Source organism: Melanerpes formicivorus, unplaced genomic scaffold (assembly GCF_026170545.1).
Source record: "Melanerpes formicivorus ecotype bairdi unplaced genomic scaffold, bMelFor1.0.p_v2 SCAF_68, whole genome shotgun sequence".
NCBI classification, from domain to species: Eukaryota; Metazoa; Chordata; class Aves; order Piciformes; family Picidae; genus Melanerpes; species Melanerpes formicivorus.
This window is the reverse complement of record NW_027142420.1, coordinates 1323614-1339445: the sequence shown is the minus strand read 5'-3', so window position 1 is coordinate 1339445 and position 15832 is coordinate 1323614. Positions and strand designations below refer to the sequence as shown.

The 15832-nt window shown below is 47.4% G+C and overlaps 1 protein-coding gene across 6 annotated transcripts in view; it reads left to right on the top strand.

The window, feature by feature from the left end:
• Positions 1–15832, top strand: part of RYR3 (ryanodine receptor 3) — a 230660-nt gene that overhangs the window by 192450 nt on the left and 22378 nt on the right. For all 6 annotated transcript variants that reach the window (XM_068162895.1, XM_068162893.1, XM_068162894.1 and 3 more), the window contains 13 exons: positions 1080–1192; positions 6532–6628; positions 8160–8269; positions 9070–9121; positions 10060–10116; positions 10365–10464; positions 11022–11101; positions 11341–11417; positions 12403–12476; positions 12718–12735; positions 13242–13322; positions 14315–14403; positions 15394–15522. In XM_068162895.1, the coding sequence (XP_068018996.1) occupies positions 1080–1192; positions 6532–6628; positions 8160–8269; positions 9070–9121; positions 10060–10116; positions 10365–10464; positions 11022–11101; positions 11341–11417; positions 12403–12476; positions 12718–12735; positions 13242–13322; positions 14315–14403; positions 15394–15522 (1077 nt within the window). The remainder of the gene's footprint in view (positions 1–1079; positions 1193–6531; positions 6629–8159; positions 8270–9069; positions 9122–10059; positions 10117–10364; positions 10465–11021; positions 11102–11340; positions 11418–12402; positions 12477–12717; positions 12736–13241; positions 13323–14314; positions 14404–15393; positions 15523–15832) is intronic.

Here is a 15832-nt window from a genome sequence, read left to right as displayed (position 1 = left end):
AGAAGTTCCTCCTCATGCTGAGGTGGAACCTCCTGTGCTGGAGTTTATATCCATTGCCTCTTGTCCTATCCCAGGGTGCAGCTGAGCAGAGCCTGTCCCTGTCCCCTCCCTCCTGACCCCCAGCCCTCAGCTATTGATAGACATTGATCAGATCCCTCTCAGCCTTCTCCTCTCCAGACTGAACAGCCCCAGGGCTCTCAGCCTCTCCTCCCCAGGCAGTGCTGCAGTCCCTTCAGCAGCCTTGGAGCCCTCCCTTGGACTCTCTCCAGCAGATCCCTGCCCCTCCTGAGCTGGGGAGCCCAGAACTGGATGCAGTATTCCAGGTGTTTTGTACAAAGGGAGAGGCACTAGCTATAAGGCCCCTGGTATTCTTTCTTAGGTATTTTAAAAGAAACAAACCAACCAAATGAACTAAAACCCCCAAATAACATTTCTTCAGGTCATGGAGAGGAGCTGTAACTGCTGTGCTCAGCTGTGGTGAGGCCATGTCTCAAGCACTGTGTTCATTTTTGTGCTCCTCACCACAAGAAAGACACTGAGGTGCTGGAGCATTTCCAAGGGGCAGCTAAGCTGGTGAGGGGTCTGGAGAATATGTCTTATGAGGAGTGGCTGAAGAAACTGGGGTTGCATAGGCTGGAGAAAAGGAAGCTGAGGGGAGACCTTGTCACTCCCTACAGCTCTCTGGAAGGAGGCCTGTTCAACCCAGTAACGAGTGACTGAACAAGGGGAAATGGCCTCAAGTTGTGCCAAGGGAAGTTTAGGTTGGGTATTAGGAAGAAATCCTTTACTGAAAGGGTTATCAGGCATTTGAACAGCTTGCCCAGAAAAGTGCTAGAGTCCCCATCCCTGGAGGTGAGTTGTGTAGATGCAGGCCTTAGGAACATGGTTTAGCTGGGGCCTTGTCAGTGTCAGGCTAACGAGGGGACTCCATCATCCCAAAGGTCTTTTCCTGCCTAGGCTTATTCTGTGTCACTTTGTAACTACATTAAACAGCAGATGAAGAGAAAACAAGACAAAAAAAGGAATAACATAAAAGTTGAAGGTTTGCTCTGTATGTACTAGAAGATATTTTCCCCTAGGTTGAACAGCCACTGAGATCCAAGAAGGCTGTTTGGCACAAACTCCTCTCAAAGCAGCGCAAGAGAGCCGTCGTGGCGTGTTTCAGGATGGCACCCCTGTACAACCTGCCAAGGTAAAGGGCTTCAGCCTCTGCTGCTTTGGCTTACATTTCTGAGTGCAGATCTTATTTGTGCCTGTACCTACAGGTGTGTTCATTGTTAGGCCTCTGTCATTTTGGTTAGGAGACCTCAGAATTGGTTACCCACTAATGCCTCTCCACAGCAAAAGGCACGAGACAGAACAGTTGTCTCCTGGCAGGCAAGAGGGGGAGGAAAAGGCTGTAGGAATGACACTGCTGCAAAATCCAAATGCTCCATTTTTGTCAGCTGTTCCTCTCTATAATTCCTCAAGTTATCTGTGAGAACTGTTGTGATGTTGCTGCTTCTGTCCCTTCATTGCCTCTGACTGCTCTTCTGCTCCTCCTGTGTTTGTGTTGTTTTCTCTTGGTTTAGCTCTGTGTGCCTATTCCTCTCCCACTGCACGAATGCTTCCTGCTCTTCAGCTTCTCTGAGGCAATCTTTGGTGCTACCTCAGAAAGCTGCATGCATTAAAGCAGCTATTGGGGCAGAGCAGGGCAGAATGATGATTTGGACTTGTGTGTTGCTCTGCTTCTTACTCCAGTTGGATGTAGATACTACAGAGTCTGAGAGAAAGTGCATCCTGCGCCTGCAGCCATCTGCTGCCTTAAACAGCTCATCAAGACCATGCAGCATTGCTGCCAGTTCCTGCTTTTCATTCAGCTACAGCCTAAGCACACCTGTAATTTACTTTGCTTCTCATCTTCTTCTGCACTTTTTCACCTTTCACATTTAATAGTTTTGCTCCAAGATTGTTTGCAAATATTTAACAGAAGAGCTGTGCTGTCTTTCTCTAAGGCCTTTTTTAAAGCAGGTCTACTTGCTTGATCACAGCTGGAGGGCTGTAGCTCTGCCACTAACATTCAGAGAGTGTTAGATTTGCACCAGACAATTAAAAAGGCTGATGTGCTGTAAAAGACACAGATCCTTCCTGTACAAAAAGGAGTAACTCCTGTAAGCCAACATGCTGCCAGCAGGCACTCTGTAAAGAACCAGAGAAATGAAAGGGTTTAAGTACAGCATAAGAACAAACTGCTTACTATCAACCATTTCACCTTCAGTTGAGCTGAGAGTAGCTCTGAAGAAAGAGACTTGGGGTTGTTGGTTGGTGCTCACCAGCAGTGCCCTCCTGCAGCCCAGAGGCAGCTGTGTGCTGGGCTGCAGCCAGAGCAGTGTGGGCAGCAGGGCAGCAGAGGGGATTCTGCCCCTGGGCTCTGCTCTGCTCAGACCTCACCTCCAATCCTGCCTCCAGTTCTGGTGTCCCCAGCAGGAGAAGGACACAGAGCTGCTGGAGAGAGTCCAGAGGAGGCCACAAAGATGCTCCAAGAGCTGGAGCAGCTCTGCTGTGAGCACAGCCTGAGGGAGCTGGGGGCTCCCTCAGAAGAGAAGGCTCCAGGGGAACCTCAGAACTGCTTTCCAGTACCTGAAGGGATCCTGCAGGAAGGCTGCAGAGGGACTTTCCATCAGGGGGTCAAGAGACAGGACAAGGTGGAATGGTTTGAAGCTGAGGCAGAGCAGGGTCAGACTGGAGCTGAGGAAGAAGTCCTTCAGCAGGAGGCTGCTGAGACTCTGGCCCAGGCTGCCCAGGGAGGCTGTGGCTGCCTCCTGCCTGGGGGTGCTGAAGGCCAGGTTCATGAGGCCTTGAGCAGCCAAATCAAGAGGTGTCCCTGGGTGTGGTGGGGAGGTTGGAGTAGGTCTCTGAGCTCCCTTCCAACCTGAGCTATTCTATGATTTAAGAATTTTGTTCGGTAAAACAAGAGGAGGTGGTTTGAAGAAGACCTATTTCAGCAGCACATTTTTATCAGCCTTTCTTTTTCATCAGTCCTTGAAAGGTTCCAAATGCAGATGAGCACCCAGGTGATAAACATTGTTCATCTTGTTACACTTTTTTTCCCCTCAAATTGACCACTTGCCAAAGGGCAAAATGAGTTATGAATCTGTGTTGTCATTTACAGGAATAGATGGAGCAATAGTGACTGAAGTAGAATGTTGACAGTGCCTGTGGTTTTAATCCAAACCTTTCCTGTGATCAAAAGATTGATGCTGGCTCTTCTCAAACTTCAGGGTGGATTTTGTGTGGGGTTTACTCCTAATTTAAGTATGAGTGTGAGTCACAGCTCCCAGGTACTTTGTCTGGTGGATTCTAGGAATGAAAACATTTCAGGCAATAATTGTGGTGTCTGAACTTCAAAACAGGCAGAAGTGACAAAACCAAACAAGCATTTGGGACTTAGGTTCAGGTTGGAAGAGGCCTTTAGAGGTCAGCTAATCCAACCCCCTGCAGTCAGCAGGCATCTGGCAAACTGAGAGCTGCAGAGCCAAGCTTTAGCATTCATTAGTTTATAGACACATATTATGAGTAGATCAATCATAGGATTGTGACAGGAAGATAAAGGCTGTACACTATTATGCACCTACAACTTTCTCTACCATTTAAATTGATCCTTTTAAGACTGGAGCTGAGAAGTTCTTCAGCAGGAGGCTGCTGAGACTCTGGCACAGGCTGCCCAGGGAGGCTGTGGCTGCCTCCTCCCTTGGGAGGATTGAAGGCCAGGCTGGATGAGGCCTTGAGCAGCTGAGTCTAGCTGAGAGGTGTCCCTGGGCATGGAGGGGAGGTTGGGGCAGTTGAGCTCTGAGGTCTCTTCCAACCTGAACCATTCTATGATCTCTGAACTGTAGGGAGATTACCTCAGGTAGAGGTAGGATTAATTGTGGGAGCTGTGAGAATCCCTCTGAAGCAGTTCCAAGGCAGCCCTCCTTATCTTGTATCATTCCTTGCTTTAGTTTTACCTTTGGAGTGTCAGTTCTGATTTTGAGGCTGGAATCAATTGACTTATAGGACAGGAAGGAAACATTATGGTGGTGCCCTTCCCACCATTTATCCTAGGAAAAGTCATTACCTCCAGTGACTAATGATTCTGTGACTCTAATGAGCTCTGTCTTTTGAAAACCTTCTAGAGGCTGGGTGGCTTTCAGTAGAATTTAACTTTTCTCTGATTTTCCTGTTAGTTTCTTCAAGACACATTCTGGTGTTATGCATTTTCAGGGAATTCCATTCAGACCTTTCAGAAATCGAAATGCCTCTTAGTAGATGTTTGCTAAATCACACTGAAGGATTCCAAGCAGTGCCTTCCCTGTGCGGTGCCTGGGAGCACAGCAGCCACAGCTGGATTGCAAAACGCTTCCATTTCTCAAGGGATAGAAAAAACAGGAAGCTGAATTGGGAAGGACTAAACTTCCATGTTCTGTGTTTAGTGAATGTGCATGGCTTTGCAGAAGTGTCTTGTGTGGCAGACCTTTGGGGCTTTTGTCTGAGATGTTTGTATTTTGTGTTCCATGTCTTAAGAGAGTGAAGAGTTTGTCTTCTCGTCTGTCACCTCTGTCTGCACGCAGGCCCATGAGCTGTACATGGCTAGTTGATTTTCTTTCATGCCCAGTGTGCAGAATACATTCTTTCAGACTATTTACTGACTGTCACTTGTGCCCTTCTCCAATGAAACCCTGTGTGCTTTTCTTCAGACACAAAATTAGCAATTTCTTCCTGAGCACCTTCCAACGTGTTTGGCTGGAAAAAGTACATGAAAAAACTCAGTATGACAGGCTTATACTCAAGTTAACGGTAATGTAACTTGTGGAGAGCCTCTTGCTTATGCACACACTTGTTCCTTCCCAGCCATGAGTTGATGTTACCATAAAACATGAATTTGTACAATTTTCCTAGGGGATTCTGATTGGTCAGTTGGGGAAATCGGGCACCACCACATCAGCGGTGCCAGCAGGTTGGCTTAGCAGCTGTTTGTGGTGGGTTGACATTGCACCTACAAACTGGAGAGGATTACCCCCAAAATAAATCACCAGGCTAGCTCAGTTGCTTGGGAAGCAGACTCACAGGATCAGAGGGTGTTAGGGATTGGAAGGGACCTCAGGAGATCTTCCAGTCCAACCCCCCTGCCAGAGCAGGAGCATGGAATCCAGCACAGGGCACATAGGAATGTGTACAGATGGGGCTGGAAAGGCTCCAGAGAAGGAGGCTCCACAACCTCTCTGGGCAGCCTGCTCCAGGGCTCTGGGACCCTCTCTTTCCTTATGAGGAGAGCCTGAGGGAGCTGAGGGCTCTTTAGCTTGGAGAAGAGGAGACTAAGGGGTGACCTCATTCTTGTTGATCAAGATGTGCAGGGTGAGTGCCCAGAGGCTGGAGCCAGGCTCTGCTGGGGGATGCCCAGTGCCAGCCCCAGGGGCAGTGGTGGAAGCTGAGGCAGAGGAAGTTCCATGGACACAGAAGGAAGAATTTTGTCCCTGTGAGGGTGCCAGAGCCCTGGAGCAGGCTGCCCAGGGGGGTTGTGGAGTCTCCCTCTCTGGAGATGTTCAAAACCTGCCTGGATGTGTTCTGTGTGATCCGCTCTAGGTGAACCTGCTCTGGCAGGGGTTGGACTGGGTGAGCTTTCCAGGTCCCTAACATTCTGTGATTCTTTCTTTGTAGTCAGGACACTAAGCTAAGCCACTCAGCTTTAAACTAAACTGTAACACTGTTCCATCATAAAATGGGGATCCATGTGCAGGGCCCCAGCATGTACCACCCAGCCTGGGTGGCTCTTGGTGGTGGGGCAGGAGAAAAGACTGTGTGGCAGTGCACCTCAAAACAAACCCCCCCCCAAAATGCAATACAGAATGAGATGGTTTGGCTGTGATGGTGGGCAGCCTTCTTGCCATGAGCTGTGTGCTCTGTGGGCAGTGTAATGAATGCTGTATAGCAGCAGTTAATGTGCCCAAGAGCTGTCTCAAGCTGGCTGTTTTCTGGGGCAATTTTGTGTGTTCCTAATGCAGCACCTTGGAAGACACAATAATACTGCCCCAGCTTGGGACTGCAAGAAGAGAAGCTGAGCTTAGGCTTCTCTGTGTGGAATTGGTGTCTGCAGATAACTTGCTGGGAAGCACTTCATAATTATTTTGATGTTGCTGGCCACCTTCTGCTGTCTCAGTGTCCTAAATCTAGCAAGCTGGATTTCCATCTCGTAGGTGTCAATGCCACCCCCTCGTCCTCCATCTGTTCCAGTGTGCATTTTCCCCGTGCTCACATTAAGGCTCCAGTCATGCAGTTTCCTTGCTGGTGTCTGCCAGCACCCCCAAAGCCTTTAACAGGGAGAGGGATGCATCCTGTGCAGAAAGCAAGCAGTAAGCTGGTGGAAAGCACCTGCAGGCTGTGGTTTGCATTTGGTGTCACTGACCAATCAGAGGATCAGAATTGTACAAATGTGGATCCTTACTAATCATTAACCTCCTGAGCTGTTGTACTCTGTTCCGTTACCCCTCTTGATCTCACTTTCACAACCCCCAGGCACCGTTCTATTAACCTCTTCCTCCATGGCTATCAGAACTATTGGATAGAAACAGAGGAATATTCATTTGAGGAGAAACTAGTTCAGGATTTGGCTGTAAGTACTGACACGACTGGGCACGCTGCCCAGCGCCCCTTTGGTGTGACTTTATGTACCTACTGTAACCTGTGTTTCATTTTTGTGTACTCTGTGCATACACTTCCCCCACCCTGAGCCTTGTGCTCCAGGGCACAAGGCTGTTTTCTGCTGGGGTCAGACAGACACTGGTCCTGTGATGCACGCTGAAGCGCACTAAAGTGATTTATGCCTTCAGACAAGCCATGGGATGCTTCCTCTTGGGAGGAGAAGTGGATCAGATGAACTGTCAGACTGGTCTGGTCTTGATGGTGATTCCTATGTTCCTATATTTTATTTACCTGTGTTTATGTTTTAAAGCCTGACACAACTGACTGCTTTCCCCTTTATTTCTTTATGTTTTGACACATAACATTTAATTTTAACATTTTCAGCTTTGACACAAATTAATGTTGCTCTTGTTGATGCATCATAAGGAGAAGCAAATCTGTGCAGCCCTATTCAGCAGAAATTTCGCTTACATGTGTACTTGATGGGAGTGGCTGGGGAGCTGCAGCACTTGGCTGCTGAGCACTGATTCGGACAGCCTGCTGCTTCTTCTCTCCCCTCTCTGTAGTTGGGCCCCTGGCAATGTCTTAGACTATTCCCACAGCATCTCAACACCATGAAAACGAGCATGTGGCTTCAGGGATCCCATGCAGATGTATCAGGAGGTGCTCCAGTGCAGGCAAAGCAGGCATGCTGTGCTGCTCAAAGACCTGCTGGCCTGGGGGCTTGGATGATTTTCAGAGTGACAGCCAATACATTCTCCTGCTCTGGCCAGCTGCCTGGTCACAGTACTTGACTTTGTTGCCTCTTGCTAGAGGAAGGACTGAGGCCATCAGATATATTAGGCAAGCAAAGTGAAGTTCTGCAGTTCAAATTATTGCTATAATGAACTGATTGAACAAGAGTTGCCACTCCTACAAAGGGCTGAGAACACAAGTAAGCTCAAGGTGAGGCTCTGCTCTTTGGCCACTGCTGGCTCTTGTGTTTCCAACTGCCAGAAGATGCCTGAAGCTGGCAGGAGCAGTCCTTCCATGTGCTGAATCAAGCTTGCCTAGACAGGACAGGTGAAAGGTTTGTAGCAAACAGTAGTCTGAGTAGGATGCATCTGATGATCTTACTAAAACCAGTCCCATTTACCGAGAGTTTTCCTCCCAGAGAGTTCAGCTGGGGCCTTCTTTCAATTCTGGTCCACTGGAAGCACAGAATTTCTGCTGAATAAGGTTGCTCTGAGGTTTTCCCACTTTCATTCTCAATACCTTGTTGATGATAACTTTCCAACCTTGCTGTCCAATATGAGTAACAGTCAGATCCCTCAGCTCCATAGAGCCATAGAGGCAGACACTGGTGTGGGTTGTGCTGCACGCTGCTGGATGAGGTGAATACTGGAAGTTAATACAAATTGGGCAGCATTAAATCACTGAAATCCTTTCCTAAACTTGATCACTCCAGTGTTTTCTTACTTGTGAAGCTTAATTTGTATATTCTGATACGAATCTTGAGACAGACACCTCCAAAAAAAGAGGAAGAGGAGGAGGAAGAGACCGAGAAAAAGCCGCCTGATCCACTTCATCAGATCATCCTCTACTTCAGCCGCACTGCTCTCACAGAAAGAAGGTACAAAGAGCTGTCTTGGGAAGTGCCTTAAGTAACAGCACACAGTAACTGAACTTCTGGTAACACTACAGAGTGATTTAGCACAGCTGCAATTCATTATTGTGGATGGTGAATACCATTTTTGCCTCTCAGCTCATTACTTTTCATGTAATTAAACACCATCCGACCTTTACCTTGCAGTAAATATTGACTGTGTTTGTCACTTTCAAAGCCTGATAAATACTCACTACAGAAAGAGCTGAGCCTGAATCCCCACAGAAACCCAGCCTAAGGCACAGCTGGCTCACTCAGCAGCCCCTGCCCTGCTCTCTGCTGCTGACAGATGTGTGTTCCTGCCCCTGGCATTCAGTTCTTTCTACTCAGTATGCCAGAGAAGGTCTCACTGATGATGAGCTTGAATCCCTGTCACTGCCAGATTTTGTTTGGATTTTGGAGTGTAGATGAGCAAATGTATTTTGTGTGAGTGGAGTGCTGCAGGGCTTCACACCCCTTTTCTGTAGGGCTAACACATCCATGCCAGCTGACCATTACAGTTAGTGTAAGCCAGCTCCATAACACTCATCTGCCCCTGCCACAGACAGGGATCCTGACTCATCCAACAGGAGACATTGTTGAGTTGAGACTTAGCCTGCCAGGAGAGAACCCATTTACAAGATGAGGAACAGCACTGCAAGTAGACTTGTATCTACTTCAATAAAGTACCCTCTAGCAGAAATAGTATTTCAACATTAGTAGAACTTTGCCATGTTTTCATTATTCCATCCTATGAAACAACCTTCTCTGTTTCTCACTCTTTGCAGCAAACTGGAGGATGATCCTTTGTACATTGCCTACTCGGCCATGATGGCAAAGGTAAATAGCTCACTGCAAGCTCCATCCCTCACTCTTCCCAGCTAGTTCCCAGGAATTTTAGCTGCTTTTTAAAGCTTCCCCCTCTCTGTCTTACTTGCTTGATAATTAATGTGTATGTTTTTAATGCTCATCAGAATGATATATGTTATTATAGAGTATAAAATATTATATATGTTATTATAGAGTATAAAAAACTCTACTGAACTATAACTAGATAGATAGAAAACCCTATATAACTATATAGAGATAGCCTCTATATAACTATAGATAGAAAACCCTCTCTATACCTCTACACAAAAGCACCTTTACATACCTAGATATATAAAACCCTCTATAGAACTGGATATATGAAAAACCTCTCTATAACTACATCTGTATAAACCCCTCCATGTAAGTGACTCTGTATAACTGTTTGCACATGAATAATGAGACACTCCCTGCATTAATTCCAGTAGGTGTTGGCACTTTGAAGCAAGATTAACTCATGGTCAGTCTTAACACAGTTGTTGCCTTTCATTTTGGGGGGGTAATTACTGCGTGGTTTCTGTTTGAAGCCTGTCAAACCCAAGCTGCCAGTCAGTTTTGGCAACATACTGACTACAGCTGACACATGTGAGGAGACTTCTGCCCTGAGGTCTGATGGCTGTAGGTAGGGGTGAACAAGAACACACAGCCTGCAGGTACAGAATGTGTGTGCAGCTGGGTGAATGCCCTGAGGTGCTCATACAGTAGGGAGTGTCAGCTGAGCACAGTATTGGTGGTTGCAAGGCTTTCAATCTCCTGAATGCCTTTAACTGCTGATTGAAAGCTTTCCTCTGGTCACTTGGGTGGCAATACTGCAGTTAGATGGCAGAGATGTTCTAGTTCAGTGAGGCATTCTGTTTCATAATGAGCAGCATCTTGTGATTTGTGTTTTGTTGTTTTTTTAACATAAAAAGAGCTGTCAGGAAGAAGAGGAGGAGGAAGAAGAAGAAGAAAAAGAAAAGACTTTTGAGGTGAGACTTCAAATAACATTTCTTTCTCATGCCTTCTGTGCAAGTATTTTAAATCTGTCCACTAGAACAAATGCAGGAGTACCACACTGTGTGGAAGGCAGGCAATGTGTTCTGAAGTCTGCAGGCAAACAACCCATGGATTATGGCAGCAGGTGGCCTTCAGCAGCTTCAAACTTCTCATCTTCCTTTTGTCCTCCTGAATCACTTCCAGTCTGTGTTCTGTTCTCGTGTTCTCTTTCCAAACCCAGGAGAAAGAAATGGAAAAACAGAGGACTCTGTACCAGCAAGCTCGCTTACACGACCGTGGCGCTGCTGAGATGGTCCTCCAGATGATCAGTGCCAGCAAAGGTATTGGTCTGTGGAGCACTAGAAGTATTCATAAAGCACTCATCAGAGGAATTCTTTATATGGTGAATGATGTTGGTATCCCTGTGGAGTATGTAGCATAGAATGGGTTGGGTTGGAAGGCACCTCCAAAGCTCACCCAGTCCAACCCCCCTGCACTCAGCAGGGACATCCTCCACCAGATCAGGTTGCTCACAGCCCTGTCCAGCCTCACCTTGAGTAGCTCCAGGGATGGAGCCTCAACTCCCTCCCTGGGCAACCTGCTGCAGTGTTCCAGCAGCCTCCTGCTGCAGAACTTGTTCCTCACATCCAATCTCAATCTGCTCTGCTCTCATTTCAAACCATTGCCCCTGGTCCTGTCCCTGCAGGCCTTTGGGAGCAGTCCCTCTGCAGCCTTCCTGTAGCAGTACTGGGAGGTACTGGAAGGCCACTGTTACATGGTACACAATCAGGCAAAATAATTGTCAGCTGCAGCTGCTCTGGGTGCAATTTCCAGGCTGCTTTTCTGTTTGGATAGTTCCTAACTCCAGGTTTGCATGGCTGTCCCCTTGTTTTGGCAGGTCAAACTGGACCCATGGTTGTTGAAACACTGAAACTTGGTATTGCTATCCTCAATGGTGGGAACACCATAGTTCAACAGGTAATGGGTTCCTAGCTACTCTGAGGCTTGCTTGTGTAAAGGAGGGAAGTAATTCAGAGGATTGGGGTGTTCTGTTACAGCACATTATAAGTTAAAGCAAAGGTCATTTCTGTTACAACAACAATGACAGTACTGCTTGCCAGTGATTTGCATTTTGAAGGCATTCAGGTAGTTGGTAATCCATGTAATTTTAATAGAGATATTTCCTTTTCTCCCCTCCCCAAATGTATACACTCTAGAAAATGCTGGACTACCTCAAGGAGAAAAAGGATGCTGGATTTTTTCAAAGTCTCTCTGGCTTAATGCAGTCCTGCAGGTACGAGCATACATTGCATGATTCCCATGGCAGTTCTGGTTAGTGGCTTATGCTCAGTGCAGGTGGCTCTGGTACACTGCAACCAGAGGAGTCACAGGCTGCAGGACTCAGAGGGAGAGGAATCTTCATCTGTCCCTTCCAAAGGAGAAAAGAAACCTTGGAAGGCTTAGTTTGGAGAGCCAGAAATGTAAGATCTAATGGCTTCATTACCCAGATCCTTCAATGTAAGATCTAATGGCTTCATTACCCAGATCCTTCAATGTAAGATCTAATGGCTTCTCCATTGGTCCTAGATGCCTCAGTGTAAGATCTATTGGCTTCTCCATTGGTCCCAGATCCCCCAGGATTTCTGAGTGGTTCTAAGTGTGGAGAAAAGCCACCAGTGAAGAGGCAGGGCAGTGGAGCTTCACTTAGCTTTTTGGTTCTGCACATCTCTGCTGAGTCACTCAGCCTCTGCCTTCAGCTGAATCCTCTGCCTCTCTGTCTGGTTTCTGAGGAGCTGGCAGCTGGCTGCTAGGCCTGTAGCAGTCCATTCCCATCTCACTCCAGTTACTCGAGGCAGAGCACTCCCATAAAGGAGGTGGGAAACTGTTGATGTTTCTGCTTACTCTTGCAAACCTTTCTCAGGCTTTTTAAGCAGCAAGAGCAACCTGGGCATAGAAGCTGTATGAAGACAGGAAAAATGTGTAGGGAATGGTGAGCCACACTGCAGCAACTGCTGCTGAGTAGCTGCAGCCTGACCAAATGACATTTATCTCGTCATTTCTTCACTTAATGTAGAGCCATTTAGCAAGGACTTGCTCCCAAGGGACCTTCAGTGAGTTCCCAGTTGTGTAAGTGTATTGCTGAGGACTTCTCTGGCAATGCACATCCCAGTGGGTCAACAGTAGCTGTTCAAGGCCTCCAGGGATGTCCTAGAAGCAGCTGATCTTCCCCTGTGTATCTCACCCTGCTTGTGTTCTGTTTGTTTGTTTTTCCATCTAAGTGTTCTTGACTTGAATGCCTTTGAGAGACAAAACAAAGCAGAAGGCCTGGGGATGGTGACTGAAGAAGGAACTCGTAAGTAGAATGGAATTGATTCCAGTAGTGCTTAAAACATCTTTGTGCTTCCTTCTTTGACTAGACCTCTCACGTACTGTGCCTTGAGGTTTCTATTGATGAATTTGCTATATGTAACTCTAGGCTTTGAGCCCTGCCTATGTTTTATATTGACAAACTCTTTAGCAATGATTTTTGAGCAAACCACTGTAACTTCTAACATTCTTATCCTGTATTCTTGTTATTTTTCTTTGATCCACAGTCATCGTTCGTGAGCGTGGTATGTCTGGGTTTACAGTTCTTGATACTGTTGTTGCCAAAACGTGCTGCAAACACAGAGAGAAATCTTTCATTGCATCTCCCCAGATAGGTTTAGCTTTATGGTCTGCAGCAGGTTGTGTGTTCAGCTTGGATGAACAGTTTGATGCTTATTAAAGAAGTGCCATTCATATTTAAGGCATGATTTGAGTTCTGACTAACCATTTACTTGGAGACATTTCTCCTGTTGCTTTCTTTTCTTTCTTTTTCTTCCTCTTTTTTTTCCTTTCTTCCTTTTTTTTCCTTTTTTAACTGTGGATGCATTGAAGTGCTAAATAATTTGGCTTTGCTTTTTCTGTCTCAGTTTTTCCTTTGATTATTATCAGTCTGTTCCTTTAAACCTGCTTTAATGCTTTAACAGTACTGGTTCTTACGAGAATTCCAGTTTGAAAGGTTGCTGTAAGTTTGTGTTCTGCACATGAAATCAGAGCAGCTGTCACATAATCACTGTATTTATGTATTTTAAAGGTGAAAAAGTGTTGCAGCATGATGAATTTACTCGAGATCTATTTAGATTTTTGCAGCTGCTCTGTGAAGGGCACAACAATGGTAAGTGAACAGAAGGCAGGGGGCAACGAGGCTCTGCTTAAACACAGCTGAACAGAACTGATCCTAATGGCTTTTCACCTCTGACTCACTGAGTTTCCTGAGGGGACCCTGGCATGCCAGCAAGCTGAAATGCAGAGCTCAATTTGAATTGCTAAGTCTTAATACAGTTTCAGGGTTTATGCCAGTGCTTAGTGCTTAGTGGTAAGGCCTGCTGTAAGCCTCTGACAGCTACAGTGCAGAGGCATTGCTGCTGTGCTCCACTGGAGTTCACTTGCCACCACGTAAGCATCTGTACAGCAGGGTGCTTCAAAAGCATGGATTCTCCTTGTCTCCATCACAGTATCAAGAAAAGTGTGTGTCCAGCAGGTCCAGGGAGGTTCTTCTGCCCCTCTGCTCTGCCCTAGTGAGACCACACCTGGGATACTGTGTCCAGTTCTGGGCTCCCCAGTTCAAGAGGGACACAGACCTGCTGGAGAGAGGCCAAGGGAGAGCCAGGAGGATGCTTAGGGGACTTGAGCATCTCCCCTGTGAAGAGAGACTGAGAGCCCTGGGGCTGTTGAGTCTGGAGAAGAGAAGGCTGAGAGGGATCTGATCAATGTCTTTCAATATCTGAGGGGTGGGGATCAGGTGGAGGGGGCCAAGCTCTTTTGGGTGGTGCACAGCAATAAGCCAAGGAACAATGGATACAAACTGGAACAGAGAAGGTTTCAGCTCAACATGAGGAGAAACTTCTTGACAGTGAGGGTGGCAGAGCCCTGGAGCAGGCTGCCCAGAGAGGTTGTGGAGTCTCCTTCTCTGGAGCCTTTCCAACCCCACCTGGATGCCTTCCTGTGCAGCCTGCCCTGGGTGATGCTGCTCTGGCAGGGAGGTTGGCCTGGATGACCTCTGGAGGTCCCTTCCAGCCTCTAACGTTCTGGGATCCCATAAGGAATAAACCTTGCACTTTTGATCCCTGCCTGCCCTGACCAAGCACAAACCTCTCCTTGTTTCAGACTTCCAGAACTACCTGCGCACTCAGATGGGCAACACCACAACTGTCAACATCATCATTAGCACAGTTGACTACCTTCTGCGTCTCCAGGTGAGGGAAGAGCACAGCAAAAGGGAAGTATAACATCCTGTCCTTCCTTTTCCTTTATCAACTCACACTTGACTGGAATCAAATGGGAAAGATCCTCTCCTCAGGCATATCTAAAATAAGGAATTCTGATTTCATTTATCTGATGTAGCTTTTGCTTTACAAAATAGATGGCTTTGAGACTTCTGTAGGAAACCAGATCTCACTTTACTTAGTTGTACTCTTCTACAGGCACCAGAGTTAGATTCAAATGCAAAAAGGAGTGTGGGCAGCAGGGCAGGAGAGGGGATTCTGCCCCTTGACTGCTCTGCTGAGACCTCACCTCCAATCCTGCCTCCAGTTCTGCTGTCCCCAGCAGGAGAAGGACACAGAGCTGCTGGAGAGAGTCCAGAGGAGGCCACAAAGATGCTCCAAGGGCTGGAGCAGCTCTGCCCTGAGCACAGGCTGAGGGAGCTGGGGCTGTGCAGCCTGCAGAGGAGAAGGCTCCAGGGGCACCTCAGAGCTGCTGCCAGGAGCTGAAGGGATCCTGCAGGAAGGCTGCAGAGGGACTTTCCATCAGGGTGTCCAGAGACAGGCCAAGGGGGAATGGTTTGAAGCTGAGGCAGAGCAGGGTCAGACTGGAGCTGAGGAAGAAGTTCTTCAGCAGGAGGCTGCTGAGACTCTGGCCCAGGCTGCCCAGGGAGGCTGTGGCTGCCTCCTGCCTGGGGGTGCTGAAGGCCAGGCTGGATGAGGCCTTGAGCAGCTGAGTGTAGCTGAGAGGTGTCCCTGGGCATGGAGGGGAGGTTGGAGCAGCTGAGCTCTGAGCTCCCTGCCAGCCTGAGCCCTGCTGGGATTGTGTGTTTGTATGATTCTGCTGTCATGAGAAATGGAGAGAGATGGAATTACTGAATATCCTCTGCTGATGACTCAGGTGCTGGGGATGGAAATGCAGGCAGTGAGTGCTGCATACAGAGCCCAGGCTCAGCAAACAGAAGGTTGTTGTTTCTCCCTTAGGAATCAATCAGTGACTTCTATTGGTACTATTCAGGCAAGGATGTCATTGATGAACCAGGACAACGAAACTTCTCCAAAGCCCTGGCTGTCACCAAGCAAATATTCAATTCCCTTACAGAATATATCCAGGTAAAGAAACTTTGCACAAGGGTAATAGCAGTGAAGTTCTGTGATGAACAACCTGTTCATGTCCTGTCACAAACTTGTAAACAGCTGGGCTTGATTTTGCTGAACTTTGGTGAAGCTGCAGGAAATGACTGCCCAGTGTGGAACTCACACTGAGCCATGTGAGGGGCTGCAGAGCTGGCACCGTTCAGTCTACTCTTTGTGCACTGGACACCAAAGAGACCTTGGGAAGATCTCCCATGCAGCTTCAGGGAAACTTGGCATTTGTTGGTTTGCTTAGGGAGAAATCTGAGGAGAACAACTTGTGTGCTTG